This window comes from Embiotoca jacksoni, unplaced genomic scaffold, assembly GCF_022577435.1.
Source record: "Embiotoca jacksoni isolate LCO1_2020_lvr unplaced genomic scaffold, fEmbJac1.0.p SCAF_4, whole genome shotgun sequence".
NCBI classification, from domain to species: domain Eukaryota; kingdom Metazoa; phylum Chordata; class Actinopteri; family Embiotocidae; genus Embiotoca; species Embiotoca jacksoni.
This window is the reverse complement of record NW_027185392.1, coordinates 19,030,960-19,051,290: the sequence shown is the minus strand read 5'-3', so window position 1 is coordinate 19,051,290 and position 20,331 is coordinate 19,030,960. Positions and strand designations below refer to the sequence as shown.

Here is a 20,331-nt window from a genome sequence, read left to right as displayed (position 1 = left end):
TCCTTTTGGACATTAATTGCATGGAAATAAGTAAAACAAGTCACTTCAAGTCCATCAAATGATCTCCAAAAGTCTCCTAAAATTGCAGTCAATTAAGTCATTTTTACCTCACAAAATGGTTTGCTCTACCGAGGCTGATGTGAGGATTCAGTGGGCTGATTTAGTCATCAATGGAGTCTATTCTAAACTAAAGTCTTAAACACAATATTCCTTCTACTTGTTCAGCTGCAGTAGAGGGATAGTCAAACAACAAAGAAAGTGCAATTTACATTGTTCTGGTGTTCATTTCACAGCCAGTATTGAAAGGATAAATCATTTCTCCAACTAATAACACTTTTGAGTGTATATCGGGACATGACTATTGTAATAAGATAGACTGAAAAAAGGACCCAACATTCCTCATGGATAGAAAACTATGGGCTGTACAGACCTGGTCTGATATACTCACATTAATGACACCTCTCACAACCTTACCTAACCTCTTGCTATGACAACATTAGAAGATTTGGTACTGGAAAAAAAAAACAATACACTATAAACGTATTAAATTCAAAGGAAATGAGGTAGAAAGTTTGATTCCATAAAGGCAAGGGTTTGTGACACGTATTTAGTAGCTTAGCTTCTTTAATTTAATTTGAAAAAATGTCATTCATCTGCAACATAAACAGGTGGCGCAGTGGTGCATTGTCGCTTCACAGCAAAAGGGTTTCGGGTTTGAATCCGGGCCTGGGCCTTTCTGTGTGGAGTTTGCATGTTCTCCGTGTGCCTGCGTGGGTTCTCTCCGGGTACTCTGACTTCTTCCCACCATCCAAAAACACACACCTCAGGTTAATTGGTGGTTCTAGAAATTGCTTTTAGGTGTGAATGGTCTTTGTTTCTGTCTGTCTCTAGGTGTTGGCCCTGTGATCTATCCAGGTGAACCCTGCCTTTGCCCAAAGTGAGCTGTGATAGCCCATGACCTCTGTTCAGGATAAAGTGGGTCTAGATAATGGATGCAAAATGAGCTAATTACATTAGTTTTTGCACATTTCTGTTAGTGATCAATGGTTTCCCTGGTTACTTAACTTCAGAATTTCTCATTCATTCTCAAATAAAGACAAACAGCAGAAACCTTTTCCTACTTCATAATAGTGGTAAAGTCTTCCTGAGTTCGTTGCATTAACTGCAAGTAGTCTACACAATAAAGGTCACCTTTAATGCCACATATTCGCAAAGGCTGCACAAGTCTACACTAACAAACAATACCTTTATTATTAGTTATAAGCAAGTCCAAATGTGTTTTTCTTTTTTACTATATATACAGTGCAGTCATGGTTCAACATTTTAAAACTGCTAACCACAAATAAAATTTCCAGGGAGAAAAAAACCCATCAGTCGAACAGAAATCTAGAAATAAGGTAAACCCCACCATCCAAATGTTTTCTCAGTGCATTGGTAGTACTCATTGTGCTAACAAGGCGGTCCGGGCTTTTTCAAGTCTATCCAGTAATTCACCAACTCTTGTGAAGAACCAAGAATGTAGGTGATAATCTTGGAGTATTCACAGCGATTGTATCTCGTGTTATAGGCCTTGAACTGGGAGGAATCCGGTGGCGATGTCGGTGCGAGTCCCAGCTTTTTCATGCACATTCCAATGTAAGCGTCCTCTATGTTAAACGGTTTGATTGATTTTGAGATCTCCACAAATTTCACTGGGAGATCATTGGAAAAGACATACCCCATGCCCAGAGTGTAGGTCGGGTATTGAGGATCGGGGTACATCTCCTCAGGGACATACCACTTCGAGTCCTTTGAACGGATGACCGGCCGGTTCCACATCAGCATCCCCGTCAGGTAGTTCATCTTGGGGATGCCGGGCTTGCATAGCATGATCACCAGATTGTCGATATTCAGGAACATGTCTGAGTCCACCTTCATGGCGTAGGCTGCAGCAGGGCAGCGCGTGGCCAGCCAGTCCATGATCACCATGGTTTTGATGGTCAAGTTGAGGTATGTGTCCATGAAGTCACTCTGGATCAGGTCGTTGTACTTAAGATTCTCCTGTTTGAGCTTCTCGGCATCATCTCCTTGAGAGAGCCCGAGTACGAACAGAGTGAGCACCACCTCACCCTGGACCACACTGTTGCCGCCCCATGTCTGCCGGATCGCAGCCCGAGCTTCCACGTTGTGTGGTGTCACTGGAACCATGAGGACAAGGAAAGGGGTCTTGTCCTTGCACACCTGTGTGTTATCCATAATGAAGCGGTAGTTGCTTGGATGGGCTTGGTGGTACTTAGTACCTGCAGGTCGTGCAGCAGGAGGCTCTGGGGTTTCAGGGATTTCATTTAGTATAAATCTGTGTCTTGGATGGACACGATATGGAGGCAGGTAAGAATTAGAGGTCCGGTTGAAAAGCCACTGGTAGTGCTTACGGAGTGGAAAACTCTCCTGCCATGACAGAGCGCTGTTGGACAGGGCGTAACACAAAACAAAGATCACCAGACAAAGCACGATCAAGAACTGGAACCAGGACTGAAACAAAGGCTTCTTCTGATGACTCGGGCTCTCGACAAGTTGTCTGGAAAGACAAAACAGACAGAATAAAAAAAAACTGGTGAGTAAACCCCCCCCAAAATTAGACCTTTCTACATTATTTCTACTGAGATACACAGCCGTACCGTAGATATGTTAGGCTGTAATCAATATCACAATAACAAAAATGTTTTTTGGAATACAGACATTTATTATCATATGAAACATTTATGCTACATGACATTTACATTGATTAATTAAGTGCTCCACTGTCAAGTAATTGTGTAAAAAAAAAAAAAAAATGAGCAGAAAATTATTTGGACAACAGAAGTTTGGATCAAAAAAATCATACCATATTGTCATGATACAGACAGTGCTAAAAGTAGAGCCTGACCGACACTTGAATTCTTATGCGTATGTGGATAAATAGTTGACATCTTTAAAACCAAAGTTATTTCGGTGAATATATTTTTGATGAGGATCCCTTAAATTGTTTGTTTTTAGAATTGCAACCACAATATGCAGTTACCAGGATGTCACACAAGCGTGTCAGTTATCTCTGATAACATTGCACACATTGTGTAGTGGTGACGCAGTTCCAACATTGGCTCAAATACAGTCCATCTTTAAAAGACAGTTGCACATGTTGCTCAAATTGAAAGTCTTATCTGAAATGTTAGTTTGCTGTTTCGGACTTAATACACTTAATTTCTTGCTCAAAGCAAAAATTACAGGTTTTTCCTCTTTGCTCAACAACCTCCAGGCCCATCTCTCTTTAAACATGTGATTTTGTTTGTGTGCAATCTGTATAAAAAGCTGTTCAACTTGAGGTTCTGTTGTCAGAAATCTCCCAACACGATACATTTATATTTATTTATATATTTTTATATATTTATTTATATATATATATATATATATATATTTATTTTATGATACAACAAAATACATTTTTCGAACAGATATGCCAAACAATAATTAGTTGCAGCTTCTCCATTGCAAGGATTTTCTGCATGTGTGCGTTTTACATTACATTTCATTTAGCTGATGCTTTTATCCAAAGCGACTTACAATAAGTGCATTTCAACCATGAGGGTACAAAACCCAGAACAACAGGAATCAAGAAAATACAATTTCTTCAAGAAAGCCAAACTACAAAGTATTTGTATTATATTGTTGTAAACTGATCATTTTTGAGACTTTGACTGTTGAACAGAGAAAGCAAGCAATTGCCAAACATTATCTTCGGGTTTGTGTCATTCACGTCACTAAAATCAGACATATTAAAGACTTAATCGAGAAAACAGACCTGGACTCTAAATGGCAGGTTTTTTTTACTTCTTCATGCAATGATATGGTTGATATCTACCAAAACGGAGATTTTTACAGTTTGTTTTTAGATTGTATATCAAGGTAATGTTTCCTCTGCAGCACAGTACCGTAATTTCCGGACTATTGAGCGCAACTGAATATAAGCCGCACCCACTGAATTTTAAAAAAATAATTATTTTGAACATAAATAAGCCGCACATGTCTATAAGCTGCAGGTGCCTACCGGTACATTGAAACAAATTAACTTTACACAGACTTTAACGAAACACGGCTTGTAACAAAAATAAAAATGTCAGCGTGACAGATGATTCGCCTTTCCTGTTGACAGTCCGAGTGAGAGGCAGGTCAGAGGAACCTCATCCATATTTATGATGTCGTGCGGGCCAATGGGATGCTCCGCTATCTTTGCATCAGTGAATTTGCGTAAGTTTGAAACTTTTTCCTCGTAGTCGGGAGGGAGCTGCTGACACAGACTCGTCCGTACTCTGATGGACAGGCCTTTATAAATCTGAGACACCACGACGGTCCACCTCTAAAATCCTCAAACTTCATTGCGGTGGCGATTGTTTTGGCTTTCAGTCGGATCTGCACGGTTGAAACACCTCGGCCGTCTGCTCTCTCTGTGTTGAGTCATCTCTATTTCCTTTTCCAACAGCCAGATCTAATCACCTTCAACTTGAAAGCTGCATCATGTGCATTTCTTGGTGTCTTTGCCATGATGAGGGTGACAAAATGACGACCGTAATCAGAACGATGGGAAGTTTGAGCGCGCTCGATTTAATCTAAACAGGAAACTAAAAAGTTACATTGTTTCACCTTAACCTGTTCGGCAACTTCATTGGTCTAATGAAAGCTTCATGCCGCCAAAAAACTGAGCACCGTCACAGAATGTGGTTTTTTTGCTCAGTTTTTTGGCGGCATGAAGCTTGTGAAAGCGGGAAAAATCCATAAATTCGCCGCGTCATTGTTTAAACCGCGAGGTTCAAAGCGTGGGAAAAAAGTAGCGGCTTATAGTCCGGAAATTACGGTACATTGCCAGCAGAAAACCAAAGTGGCAAGAGAAAGGATGTGAACCCTTTGGAATGAAGATTAATAATCATAAAAGGGGATCTGATCCTCTTCAAAGTCGCAGATACAATGTGGTAAAAATTCTTATCCTCTTTGTGTTTATTGAACAGTCATTGTACACTCCCAGTGCCGGTGGAAAAAGTAAAACCTTGGGTGAAATAACTGGTTAAACCTGATGAGTGGAATGTTCTGTTGTTCCTAAAGGCTTCAGTTCAGCCGCTCTTCAGATGTCCGGATCCCTCAATTCTGTTATTCTGGAGCAGATTTACTTCTGCCTTTAGGATCATTGGTGGAGCTAAAATAATAGGGCCCCACAAGGAGCCCTTTTAAAGTCATCAAATACGTTTGTACTTGTAATTTTTTTTTTTAAATTAGCATGACAACACAATAGCCCTCTGAGAAAATAGTTTCACTCTTGCATCTAAAACAACAGAGTCCATCAACACATCTGCTGACGTCACTGAGGATGTCAGACATGCAGCTCATTTTAGAGGTCATTGATAAGGGTTTCAAAGAAAATTTGCAGCATTAATACGAAGTAGGTATTGTTATTATTATCATTTTAAGATGCTGGCAAAACAATTTTTGTAATCACTTTTGAACACGATGAATTTGTGTAGGCGAATCACTTGCACGGATGGAAATGATGCTTCAGGAGCAGCTGAACTTTAACAACGCAGACTGAATTATTATTAAACAGAATTCATCCTCAGTTCACGGAGCTACTCAGGCTGCCAGTTTCAGATGTACGTAGATTGACCCTCTTAAGTTTTATGAGGCTGCTTCATGCAATGCACTTATTGTAAGTCGCTTTGGATAAAAGCGTCAGCTAAAGGAAATGTAACATGTAACACGTAACGTACTTCAATGCAGCAACCGAAGCTGAAATATATTTCGATACAAATGGTTGTTTTGCGCTTCTGTGCGTAAAATACGCACCTGATGTTTCCCCTTCTGACCGAATCCCCGATGTTTATGGTTGGAAGATCGATTTTTAAAAAGGTGAATTAGTTGCTAACACAGCGACTGTATCATCTAACTTCTAGCGGATATTGATACAGCCTTGTTGCCTTGAGTTTGCTCAGCTGCGATCGCAAAAGTGATCCATATGGTTTCGTAAAGTTTCGGGTTTTTTTTTCATAAACTCGCGCAGCCTATGCGGAAATAATATGAGAACTTCAGTTTTCACAATAAACAGTTTTGCTGGCGAGTAATTTGTGCGTGATGTCAATTTTAAGCCCAAAAACTTCAGTCGTTCCCCGGGCTGATGGTTTGCAGCAGATTAAAGCTGTGTGGTCGTTTGAAGGGTGTTCGGTGAGTCTTACCTTTTCAACCCATTCCCACCTGCGCCCGTGTCTTTAACCCCCATGACGCAACCTCTCCTTCCTCGCTTCCTCAATTATTCTCTAACTGTTTCGCTTCAGCAATGAAACCCGTAATTTGATCATTTAAATGACGGACCTATAACTAAATTAGAATAGCTCCCACGAATCATCCTCCCAACGAAAAAAAACCACTTGAAAACGCAAACGTTTTGGTCTAAAACCGATTAAGGAAGAGAGGACGAAAGCGTGTCACCAACACAAGCACGCACACACACACAGGCGGAAGGGGACTGTAGGTGGAGGGAGGGCAGAAGATCGTGTCATGGAGCCTCGCACCTTCATCGTTATGGGCGAAGCTCGTTTATCTGGTTTTGCACACACACGCACAGAGGCTGTGCATATTTGTACAGCTTCCATTGTGAAGGCATTCACTGACCAAAAGATAGCAAGACAACACTGATATAAAATTGATTTTCCATCTGAATCATCATCATGGTTGAGATTGATTAACCAAGGGAAAATAAATGTTGAATCCACATTATAATACCAATTATAATAATGTAATGTTGATGCCGGGGACCTTGAAATGACATTGATTTAGAGTTGTTCTGGCTGTATTTATTTGGGGTTGAGCAGTTTAATAAGTTAGGTTACAGGTAAATTAGTGGTAATTTTAATATTTGGGATGATTTACTGTGAGAATATCAAGAACGATGCAGCTAAATTTGCGTGAGTCACAGAGTTCGCTTTTGCACACGCGGTAAATAGAAATAATAAAGCGGCTCCGCTCCAGACCGGCAGCAGAAACAGCAGTAATGAAAATGGATGAAATTAAAGCAAATGAAATGAATAAATATGTTGTTTTTGTTTTTTTAAATGATATAAAGTCATCCATTGTCATTTATATATTACATAAAGCTACCTATATTGGGCATAGACATTGATTTTGTGATATTTATCCTGGCTGTACATAAAGCAGGATTTTTTTTTTTTTTTTTTTGAAGTATTAATAGTAATTTACTATGGTTTAATATCAGTTGAAATACCATTGAAGTACTGTTGATCTTTAGTTATGATTTCATAACATCAACACTAACCCCAACCCAAAACCTATTCTAACCTTAACCCTCAAACAGCCCTTTGAAGGGTGTTTGAAAAAGTGAGGTCCAACTAAACATGTCCTCAGTTTGTCAAAATGTCCTCACTCTGATAGTCTAAAACGGGCACCGTGTAAGTACACACACAAATATACACACACTAAAAGAGAGAGAGGGCGTGATGGTGACAAAAGCCGAGAAGGAAAAAAAAAGAAAAAAAGTCCTGGTTTTGAATATTCTGCAAATTAAAACCAGCTCATCCTTTGACCATGTAAAATGTTTAATCTGAAAATATATTGCATGTGGTCTTATGTATGAGTGTGTATGGGTGGGAGGAAGAAGATACTTTACCACAGTATTTAAACAGGGGAGGAGGCACATTCCTGTTAAAATTGAAGCTGCAAATATTCTGTCATAACATCTTGGATGTTTAGTGCAAAATTGTACATAAGCATGTATCGGCGTGGTGGTTTCACAACAAAACTGCACTTTATACTTTGAAATAATTCCACCTTTTGCCAGGACAATGATACATTTGCTAATACAGTATGTTGTTCCACTATGCAGGAAGTTGACTCCCTCTTATCTACCAAGCACAAGTTTGTCTTGGGAGATTGCCAAGAATTGAAAGTCTATCTTTGGTTGTTCCTTTGTTATGAAGGGAAATTTTATCTTGGAGCCATGCCTATGTTTGGCCACATTAGGTAATTATAATAAAACAATGAATGCCAAGTTTGTTTCAGTTTCTGCCTGCATGAATGTAAAGTCCCTGTCTATGCATGTTATGTGGTGGGTGTTTTTCCAGGACCCAAATGCAAGCTCACAGACTCGAGGTACAAGTTCCAAAGTACAGTCTTTATTTGTAATAAACAAAAAACAAAAACAACAAACCAAAAGGTGGCACCTCTCTTGTCCACTTACTTCCAGTCGGGAGGGCAACTCGACCGACAGCTCCAGGGGGACACGGCTGACAGGGCAGCCGGCAGACCAGCGGAAGGGACGGCGTCAACAATCTTCGGAGCCGGGAGGGCAACTCCACCGACTGGTGACTTTGACCAGGAATATCCGCAGGAGGCACAGAGGCCGGAGGAACGGGAACGGGAACAGGACTGACGGAGAGCAGATGGAGAGCTGACGGAGAGCAGACGGAGGACGGACGGGTGGCTAACAAAAATGAACCGACCGCCAGAGTTGTGCAGGGGCAGGTTACATATAGTCTGGGGAGGTGATCAGGGAGATGCAGCACACCTGCAGGTGGTGATCAGGGGTGAGTGGCTGCATCTGCTGGGACCGGTGAGGGGTGTGGCCACGGGAGGTGAGGGGCGTGGCCACAGACAAAGACAGGGGACACAGGAAGAGAGGTGATCGGGGGCAAAACGGAGGAAAAAACTGGATTCCTGACAATACCCCCCCCTCAAAGGGAGCCTCTCGGCAACCAAAACTGGACCGGACCGGGTGGGAGGAGGGGGGACCGGAGGAGGGACGGAGGACCACACCAACACAAGACAGGAAACCTAGGTGGACGGAAGAAGGCCACGGGGCAGGACGACTTGGGTGACCGCTCCGGAGGACGGCCACGGGGCAGGACGGACTGGGGTGACCGCTCCGGAGGACGGCCACGGGGCAGGACAAGTTCAGGGGATCTCTCCGGAGGACGGCCACGGGGCGGGACGGACTGGGGTGACCGCTCCGGAGGACAGCCACGGGGCAGGACAGGTTCGGGGGATCTCTCCGGAGGACGGCCACTGGGCAGGAAAGGTTCGGGGGATCTCTCCGGAGGACGGCCACGGGGCAGGACGGACTGGGGTGACCGCTCCGGAGGACGGCCACGGGGAAGGACAGGTTCGGGGGATCTCTCCGGAGGACGGCGCCGGAGGCCGGAGCCAGAGGCCGGAGCGACGACCGCGCCGGAGGCAGCAGGGGCCGGAGGCGAGGCGTCGATGACCCGTCCAGCGACAGGGAACGAAGGAGCAGCGTTACTGCCGCGTAGGCTATGCTGCAGGCACTTGTGGGCCAACGCCAGGGCCTGGATGGCATCTGGATCGCTCGCCGGTGCTGCAGGGGTAGAGAGTCCATAGTGGCGACCGACGGGGCTGTAGGCTTGCCCGTGGCGACGGACTGGACTGTAGGCTTGCGCGTGGTGACTGACGGCTACACGTCCAGAGATCAAGGGTGCAGCAGAACCGGATGGCCGGTGACCCCGGCGTCGCCGCCTCCTTCTTCTGGGGGGGTCCCAGAAGGCCAGGCGGGTTCCCTCGAACCCAGTCCGGGGTTCAGCAGAAACAGTGTCATTCCGGCGGGCCTGACTGGAAAAATACTGAAATAAAGTCATGTATCTTGGATTCGAGTCTGTGGCTGCTGGGTCCTTCCTGGGTCGGTTCATTCTGTTATGTGGTGGGTGTTTTTCCAGGACCCAAATGCAAGCTCACAGACTCGAGGTATAAGTTCCAAAGTACAGTCTTTATTTGTAATAAACAAAAAACAAAAACAACAAACCAAAAGGTGGCACCTCTCTTGTCCACTTACTTCCAGTCGGGAGGGCAACTCGACCGACAGCTCCAGGGGGACACGGCTGACAGGGCAGCCGGCAGACCAGCGGAAGGGACGGCGTCAACAATCTTCGGAGCCGGGAGGGCAACTCCACCGACTGGTGACTTTGACCAGGAATATCCGCAGGAGGCACAGAGGCCGGAGGAACGGGAACGGGAACAGGACTGACGGATTCCTGACAATGCATCTATACTTCTATATTACATTGTCGAGTCACAGTGACACGGTCTGCTGTTACCTGCTGGAATGATAATTTCCTTTTTTAGGGAATTTGTCACATACTACAGGATTTGCACCAGTGATTACACTTAAATTAGCAGTTGTAAATCGTGTTCATTCTGTCCCGGGAACAAACAGGTGCTCAAGCTGCACCGAGAGGATTTTTTTCACAGAAAAGTTAAACAATTTAGTAAATATACTTGCAACATGACTGAGGCTAAGAAGACTAAACCAGTTACATCTCTGTAAATATGAAGCCACAACCAGTAAGTTCAGCTCACAACAAAGCTATCAAAATCTGCCCACTGCACACTGTCAGGATGTCTTGACTAAGCAAACAGGAAGTTATGGTCCCCTCTTTTAAGATACGGTCACTATTATATAGTATTGTCATTGTAGTCTCACGAGCATTATGGGATAGTCTGTAATTTACCAAGGCCTAGAAATGTATTCTTATTGTGTTGTTGACATGTTGATAAATATGCAAAGAATATGAAAATGTAATGGCTTTGTGTTTTAATACTCACAAGAGTGAAGTGAAAACTTCAGTTAAATTACTGTAATTTTGGTCCAGACTAAAACACTTCAACAACTGGATGGATTACTATGAAATTTTGTACAAATTTTTATGGTGCCAAGAAGATGAATCACAAACACTTTGGCGATCCTCTGACTTTCCATGTAGTCATCACCAGATACAAATTTTAGTTTGTCCAATATGCCAAAATACCTGAAAAACTGGTGTCATTCGCATCTGTCTTCGCTGTACTTTATTTTTAATGCTAATAAGCAAATGCTAGCATGTTAACATGCTCAACAGCTCAACTCCAGTTGCTCTCATGAGATCACTCGGTTTATTGAGACCCTTGATTTTCAATAAATCCACATTGCATCGGACTCCGAAGACTGTGTTTGATTTGGAATACTACGAGCGGTGAAGGGACCGGGTCAGTTAGGCCGCGGCGAAGACTTTCTACCACACTTCATTGCTAAATGGAAGTCCCCATGTGAACATGACGGGAACAGACTCGAGAAAAAAAATGCAGCATGTGACTGTGGAGAGTTTGACTTCCTCTATTATTGTGTTTAACAAGCTGATCACACATATCAAATATTTTCAATGTCATCTCCAGTTAAAACTCATCTTCTGAAAGTATAATAAGGTGCACAGACGTCCACCGAGACCAATTGTCCACTCCTCTATTGACATATCTGCTAGTCACTTTATATGTTTGCATCCAAAATATTAAAATGACGTCAGTTCCCTAAAATCTCTGGTGGAGTTTATTGCAGACAATTCACTTTTTGATGTGAGTAAGACTGTAGGTAGTTGCATGATATGTGAGAAAGAAAAAGGTTTATTATTCTGATGTATTTCTTATTACATTGTTGTGATGTTACTATTGTAAAAGTGTTGTTTTGTTTCCCCCAATGAAACGACTATCCCCGAGAGCTCCATGACGAGTGCGTTCTGTATTAAGTTTGATCAAGTACATTTGAATCCTAGAGGATTACTGTTACCCGTGACAATGGACTGTCATAAGGAGTCATCGTATTTCTAGACTTGATTGTAAGATGTTTGGCATTTAGTTGGCCAAATGCTAATTGAGTTTCTCAGTCCAGCTCCATAGTGCCTTCATAGTAAAGGGGCGGAGTTTTCAGCTTCTGTCCAATCACAAACATCGACAGTATACTGGCAGCAGAGACTTCAACAATAATAATCCAAAACGGCATATATGTTTACTTACAGGGAGCATTTACTGCATAGTGGATACTTCTTAAATATACCTTGTAATTCTCAAAATTCTGACCATCTTTTGAAGAACAACATTTCATTTTATTTTCTGTACCTGAGTATTCAATATAAAAAAAACAATACTTTTGATACTTAACAATAAATATCACCTAACAGGCTGTCAGACTTTTGCGCAAGTAATTCCTAATAGGTGGCTTTAACTCTTACCAAGATCCTAAGATGGCACCGCAGCCTGTTGCAGCAGCTCCTCCCCGAGTGTGTTGTTATTAGTATTTTTTAAGCCTTTCTCCTCTCTTCGGAGTTGTTTTTTTTCTTTCTCTCATGTGTTAAGTTAACGGTCAGACAATGGACCGTAATTTTTCCACGTTTCTGGATGGGGGCTCTGTTATTGTTTGCTCTCGTGATCAGCTGATCGCGCTGAGTCGGCCCCTACTGCTGCTGCCCGGAGCGAGGCCTGAGATCCCCGTTGAACTTCGGAGAAGACGGCGGGGTTGCAGAGCTGGAGCCAAGCTGAAGGCGGAAAGGAGGAAATACAAACCATCGGTACCGGCGATCTTAATGGGGAATGTGAGGTCGTTGGCCAACAAGACGGACGAGCTCGGCGTGCTGGTAAAGACCCAGAGGGAGTACCAGGAGTGCAGCATCATGGGTTTCACCGAGACATGGCTGCACTCACATTTCCCGGACCACAGCGCGGCCGTACCCGGCTTCAGGACTGTTCGGGCGGATAGAGACGTTGTTCGGAGCGGCAAGAAGAAAGGTGGAGGGATTGCAGTTTATGTGAACTAGAGGTGGTGCAATCCCGACCACGTGTGTGTGAAGGAACGTTTCTGTAGCCCGGACATTGAACTGCTAGCCGTGGGGATGCGCCCGTATTATTTGCCGAGGGAGTTCACGTCCGCCATTGTTAACGCTGTTTACATTCCTCCATCAGCTGACGTAGAGGCAGCAGTGGACACCATCTGCTCCACTGTGTCCAAACTTCAGACGAAGCATCCCGGTGCATTTTTGGCAGTTACTGGAGACTTTAACCAGTCTGGATAAAGTACTGCCAACTTTGCACCAGTATGTTAACTGCCCCACACGGAACAATAAAACTCTGAACTTACTGTATGCTAATGCCATGGATGCATACAGTACTACTGCCCTTCCCCCCCTTGGTAGATCAGATCACAACCTGGTCCTGCTGACACCAAAGTATGTTCCTCTGGTACAGAGGCAGCCTGTGACCACCAGGACTGTGAGGAGGTGGACACAGGAGGCTAAAGATGCCCTGCAGGACTGCTTTGAGTCCACGGACTGGGACGTGCTGTGTGGACCACATGGGGAGGACATCAACAGCATGACGGACTGTATCACAGAATACATCAAATTCTGTGAACACACCACCGTACCATCCCGGACTGGACACTGCTTCCCCAACAACAAGCCGTGGATCACCAGTGACCTGAAAGTTCTTCTTAAGAAGAAAGCAGCCTTCAGGTCTGAGGACAGGGAGGAGCTCAGGAGAGTTAAGCACAACCTGAAGGAGAAGATGAGGGAGTGCAAGGACTCCTACAGGAGGAAGCTGGAGGCCAAACTCCAGCAGAACAACGTGAGGGAGGTGTGGACCGGTATGAAGGAGATTACTGGGTTCAAGGGGAGAGAGAGACAACCAGGGGGCTCCCTGGAGAGGTCAAATGAACTAAACTGTTTCTTCAACAGGTTTAGTTCACCACCCTCATCTGTCTCCTCCACACCTCACACCTCCCAAACACCTCTGCTGCCCCCCCCCCCCTCTGCACCCCCTGGTGAACTGCATAGAGCCCTCAATCTCAAAGGGCTCTTCCTCCATCGACACCTTGACACCACCCCCCCCCCCCACACACACACACACACACACACCCCACCCTCCCGTCTCTGTGACGACTGGCTAGGTTAGGAGACAGCTGGAGAGACTCCACCAGCGCAAGGCTGCAGGACCTGACGGCATCAGCCCCGTGGTCCTGAAGACCTGCGCCGTCCAGCTGGCTGAGGTCCTACAACACCTCTTCAACCTGAGCCTGAAGCAGGAGGAGGTCCCGGTGCTGTGGAAGACGTCCTGCCTGGTTCCAGTCCCCAAGAAGACGACTCCATCTGGCCTCAACGACAACCGACCGGTTGCCCTCACATCTCATGTGATGAAGGTGCTGGAGAGGCTGGTCTTGGCCCACCTCAGGCCGCTGGTGACATCTTCTCTGGACCCTCTGCAATTTGCGTACCAGCCTCATGTGGGAGTGGCGACGCCATCATCTACCTGCTGCAACGAGCTCAGTCTCACCTGGATGGAACCGGTGACTCTGTGAGAATCACTTTCTTTGATTTCTCCAGTGCATTCAACACCATCCAACCACTGCTGCTGAGTGAGAAGCTGCGGGTGGTGGGGGTGGACACGCCCACCGTCTCCTGGATCAATGACTACCTGACAGGCAGACCACAGTTTGTCCGTCTGGGCAGTGTGCTGTCTGATACGGTGGTCGGTGGTACTGGAGCTCCTCAGGGAACTGTTCTGTCTCCCTTCCTGTTCACCTTATACACAACTGACTTCCAGTACAACTCAGAGTCCTGCCATCTGCAGAAGTTCTCTGATGACTCTGCAGTGGTCGAGTGTATAAGGGATGGACGGGAGGACGAGTACAGGGCAGTAGTGGAGGACTTTGTGGAGTGGGCGGGTAGAAATCACCTGCTCCTGAACGTGGCCGAGACCAGAGAGATGGTGGTCGACTTCAGGAGGAAGGCGACAGCTCCACAACCGCTGAGAGTTCTGGGAAAGGAGGTGGACATGGTGGAGGAGTACAAGTACCTGGGTGTGTCCATCAACAACAGACTGAACTGGAAGACCAACATCAATGCTGTCTACAAGAAGGTGATGAGTTGACTCTTTTTCTTGAGGAAACTTCGATCCTTCAATGTGTGCAGCGAGATGTTGGAGATGTTCTACCAGTCTGTTGTGGCCAGTGCATTGTACTTCGCTGGGGTCTGCTGGGGGAGCAGCATTGGAGCCGGTGACACCAGCAGACTTAACAAACTGGTTAAGAAGGCCGGCTCCATCATCGGCTACAAACTGGACAGCCTGGAAAAGGTGGTGGAGAGGAGGACGCTGAACAAACTATTATCCATATTGGATAATCCTGACCACCCTCTCCACCACCTGCTGCAGGGACAGCGGAGCACTTTCTCTAAAAGACTCCTCCAGCTCTGCTGTCACAAGGACAGATACAGGAGATCATTCCTGATACAGGAGATCATTCCTGCCCACTGCAATAAGACTGTACAATAACTCACCTCTGGCAAAATCCATCATACAACAATAACACTGTTGTCTGTGTTTCTTGGTTTGTTTGTATATAACATATATAGATATATACTGTACTGTATATATATATATATACATATATATATACATATATATATATATATATATATATATATATATATATATATATATATATATGTTGACTGTGTTTCTTGGTTTGTTTGTATATAATATATATAGATATCTAATGTACTGTATATATTGTGCATTTTATATTTTATATTTTTTACTGCTATTTACTGCTATTTTATTGCTTTTCTATTATTCTATTCTATTCTATTATTTTATTCTATTATTTCTATTATTATCTTATTGCTTCTGGATGCTGCTGTAGCGAAAACATTTCCCCTCGGGGATTAATAAAGTAAATACCTACCTACCTACCTACCAAAGACATTTTCTGGTGAGATATTTGTATTTCTACTGAAGTATGGTTTTATATGCTTCATACACCAAAAAGGGACACTGGGCAAGAGACTGCAGGCGGCGGAGAGACGAGAGGGGCGGGGGAAGAGGAGGAGGAAGAAATGGTTTTGAACTCAGAATTCAGCATAGTCATGCTGAAACTGTCTGCTTCCGTAACCATGCCCGGATCAGGTCATGCAGAAGCAAACACACACACACACACATTCACATGATTGGCAGACACGGACACAGACCCAACTAGAAACAAAAGATGAGGAGAACAGTGATGTGTTAGAGATAAGTACAGTTGAAATCCTATTCACAGAATAAGATAAACCCTTTGTGACTCTACTGATAGAAGATATTGAAGTAACCTTATTGTGCGATTCAGGAGCATATTTTTCACTTATTAGGAGTGATGAGGACCCAAGATTATAGAAATTGGCACGAGAACAGATCAGGGTAAGAGCAGCAAATGGAGAAGTATATGCAGAACCACTATGCACAGAGATACGAGTCATAGACCCAGCAACAGGGAGACGGGCGAGACATCAATTTGTCTTGTCCCGGGTCTGCCCAGTCAATTTACACGTGACCGGCAGAGAAAGACAGCACTGAGACACTGTAGAGGAAGAAGATATGCAAAAAATATCCCTGAGTCACTGTGGTCAACAGGACCCGCTGATGTGGGCCTGATGAAAGGAGTAGCCCCAGTTAAATCACACCCAAGAGTACATACCGACCTGACCAACAACAATACCCCATTAAAAAAGAAGCAGCAGAAGGCATTGAACCTATAATAACGGCTCTGCTCAAATCAGGCGTAATACGAGAATGTCCAGATTCACCATGTAACATACCTTTATTTACAGTTAAAAAGGTAGCGCCATCTACAGGATGGAGAATAGTGCAAGATTTGCAGGCGGTAAAAGAAGTAGTTGTACCCAGAGCACCTAAAGTGCCCAGCCCACATGTGTTGTTAAATGATAGAAGCCCAGAAAGTAAATATTTCTCAGTCATAGACCTGGAAAATGCGTTTTTCTTGATACCAGTGCAGAGAGAAGATCAGTTTTGGGTTGCATTTCAAAATGAAAAAAAAGGGAGACTGCGAGAGCCCCACACTATTCTCCCAGCCCATGGCAGGAAATCTGGCCAAATTTGAACCTCCAGGAGGCAGCCAGATTTTACTGTACATGGACGACATTTTACTCTGTTCAGAAACACAACATCAGTGCAAAACAGATACACTTGCATTACTCCACTTTTTAGCAGAACGAGGTCACAAAGTTGGCAAAAATAAATTACAGTTGTGGAGAACGATTGTAAAATATTTGGGATACAATCTATCAGCAGAAGGGAACAACCTGTTCAGTCATCAGCTCCTGTCTGCCTCGCCCCATGTGCGTCTTTTGTTAAGTTTGATAAAAAAAAAAAAATGTTGTAAATTCCTGGTGTGCTTTGTCTTTGCCAATGATGGCAAAAAAAATAAGATGTACTTACTGTATCTACCTGTTGCTCAAGGATGTTTCCATTGTCTCATTTCCGGCGTCTCTGTGTCTTTATCTTGTGACCTACAACCGAACTCAATACTAGCTAACCAGAAATATGAGAGAAGGTGGGAGTGACTGTCAACCGTTTGTAAAACTATATAAAAGCTGTCCTGCGGAGGAGTGACGTTGAGCAATGCTGGACACCTTTCTTTGAGTGTACATGTATTTGCTCCTTCTTGCAAGAATAAATGTCCAAAATGTTTGATTTTGAATCCAGCCTCTGAGTAATTTTTCTAACAGCCAAGAAACCGGGCCATGACACAAAATATACAAAAATAATATATCATCTTAGTGTATCTTTAAATATTGCTGTTGCTCAGCTGTTCATCCTTCCACGATGTACAATGGCCACAAGAAGTAAACCTCTTCAGCAGAAAGTGAAAAGAGCAGAAGAACAGGTAACAGGTGCAGCACTCTGTGACCGCTAACATAGGAAGTAAAGACATGGTGCGTAAAATAATTTATTACACGTCATAAATCATTCATCAAAGTACACCTCGGGGATTAATAAAGTAAATACCATACCATACCATACCACACCTGCCAAGATCAAAGGGGGTACCTGATTGGAGAAAGTCATAAAAGGGGGCGGGGCTTAGGGGGTCATAAATCATTCAATCAAGTCATAAAACACTTTTTGACATACAGTGGGGCATATATCGCTCTCCAGACTAAGGAGCGGGACTTTGATGTGATGAGACTCAAGAAGAACGTTCCTGATCGGACTGAAGAACAGAACTTTGACAGTCTCACCTAAAGCCATGAACTCACCCCTCCGCCAGAAGAAACCAAATATTTCAAACTTCAACGACACCATGCCACCTGCGTCACCTTTGAGTGAGCTGCTGACAGATGCCCTGTTGATAACTATAACCTTGTATTTCCCTGTTTCAGGATGAGGGACGCTGGGTGTGAGTAATCTATGCCAAAGAATCAGTTAAGGTGGCACAACAGTCACCAAAAGTGGGCTAATAGGTGTAAAGTTCACACCTCATCCTTAGTGGTCACTACAGGACAATTATGTTGCTTAACAAAGCAACACTTAAAAAAACAAAAACAATAATGACTGTAAATGGTGCACTATTCAGTATTCATTATCCGCCAGGTCAGAGTAAGGTAAGGTGCTACAAGACACTGACCAACAGAGCCACCCCAATAACCTAGGGAGTTAAATATATCTATATATTCCGCCTAATATAGCAAGCTAATAAATCCATTAGACAGGTGCTTGTTTATGTATGAGAGATTTATGTACATCACTATTTAATATGTCAGTATAGGCCACAAAGTGTGCGTTCTTTAATCGCTTCTCTAGCTCAGTAAAGCTGATTACAAATTGTTCAATTGGAATAGTTTGGTTTCTTGGATGGAGGATGATACTGATAATTGTAACTGTCCATTCTAGCTAATGAATACACGTAAATCCTCCCAATATGTAAACAATACCAAATTCACTACTAAACCATGAATGGAAACTATCACCCACTTGGACTTGATATCACGATCATTAACATCATAGGTTATGTATAAGTGTCAAAGCAGGGTTTGACTATAGTATCTAAAAAATTCTCGTTGAAACTAATTGCTCAAATTCTAAATTGTGGTTAACAGTTGTATTGTTCTTGTACAGTTTGCATCTCGTTATTCTGGTATTTTATTATAAACCTTAAAACCTCTATTTTGATTTGATGTTTGATTTGATTTGATTTCTATTTTGATTTCGTGAACAGTCACATCTCATGAGTACAAAGTACAATGCTTTAGAGCTCCTATCAGTCAGGAAGTGGAGAAACATAATAAAACACAAAGCACATGGCATACAACAACAAACAGAGGTTAAAACACACGGTCAGACAGGGATCCTGACATTAGTTAAAAGATTAATTGACTTAATCTCACCCACATTCACAGATTTTACTTTACATCATGACACAGGCAACCAAATCATTCTCTTTTAATTGGCTTCAAGGTCATGTAATAAATAGGTACAGCTTTTTTTTCTTTTATGGGTGTGTGTCTGTCTGTAAAAATAACTTACTCCATGGCTATATAATAATACATTTTTGGCATGTTGTGAGTTATTCATTTTGATTTGTATCAGTGAAGATCTATAAAAACAAAGATTTTAAGGACTTATCTCTTCAGCTTCCCTGATATGCTGCTGCTCTGCTGCTGCTGCCATCCCAACCCCCAAACTGAAGAAGGAAGCAGGAAGTGTTGCATATCAAATATTACAAAACCCTGAAGGGTAATTATATTCTCTGTGCAAAGATTCTGGGTGAGGACTTCGATCAGGTTTCTTCTACTGTTCATGTTAAACATGTTTTACTTTTATTAAACTCATGTTCACCTCCATTTAACTGACATATAGGATGGTGGTATTAATCTTCTCATTTAACTCTCATGAAAGTGAATCAGCAGAAACAAAACTCCAACTGACAGTGAAGCCAGTGAGAACAAGACAAAACAAATGAGTCAAATTACAGACGAGCACATAAAAATATGACGCCCAATTGCTACAAATGTTTCTTATGCCTATTGTGATTTTTCTAGACTTCTAAAGGCAATAAAATAGAACCAAAAGTGATGAAAACTTCCCCCACACACTGACACAACAACCCAACATCACGTTATAGTGTGTCACTGACCCCCGTCAGTGTTGCGTTCCTTTTCCCAGAAAGGTGTCTTAGGTTTAAGCCCAAAAAAAACAAGTGGTTAGGTTTAGGAAAATTTCAGGGTTAAATAGGAAACAGCTGTAATTTGGTTAGATTTAGGAACCAAAACTACTCGATTAGTGTGAGGAAAATCTCATGTTTTGGGTCATTTTACTGAAGTAATCTTACATGCAAGTTAAATACATTACATTATGTAAATAATTTACTTACGTAACCTAACAGAAATCAATGTTGACTCGACACAGATCTCGCGGGTAAAAGTTTGTTTCGGCCAACCACCCCCAACCTGCTCCCTATGTAAGCTTTTTCACTCTTTGTCCTTTATCACAACCTTCGTCACGACCTGTTTCTTTGGCACTGGTCATTCATGCGTCTACTCTTCACATCTAGCAAAGCGTGATACGAACACGGTTTTTCCTCTGGCAGACTTCCTGGTGTCTAAAAATGCTTTAATGTGATACCAGGCTGAACAAAAAGGAACACACGCTGATATGAGAGATGGAACACACAGA

General features: G+C 43.3%; 1 protein-coding gene across 1 annotated transcript; it reads right to left on the bottom strand.

Moving 5' to 3' along the window:
• Positions 1-606: 606 nt before the first annotated feature.
• LOC138209567 (beta-1,3-galactosyltransferase 2-like) lies at positions 607-6,500 on the bottom strand. Its single transcript, XM_069168239.1, has 2 exons — positions 6,234-6,500; positions 607-2,557 (listed from the first exon to the last, which is right to left on the bottom strand). Exons 1-2 carry the CDS (start codon positions 6,275-6,277, stop codon positions 1,450-1,452), a joined length of 1,152 nt encoding a protein of 383 aa, XP_069024340.1. The 5' UTR covers positions 6,278-6,500; the 3' UTR covers positions 607-1,449.
• Positions 6,501-20,331: the final 13,831 nt, after the last annotated feature.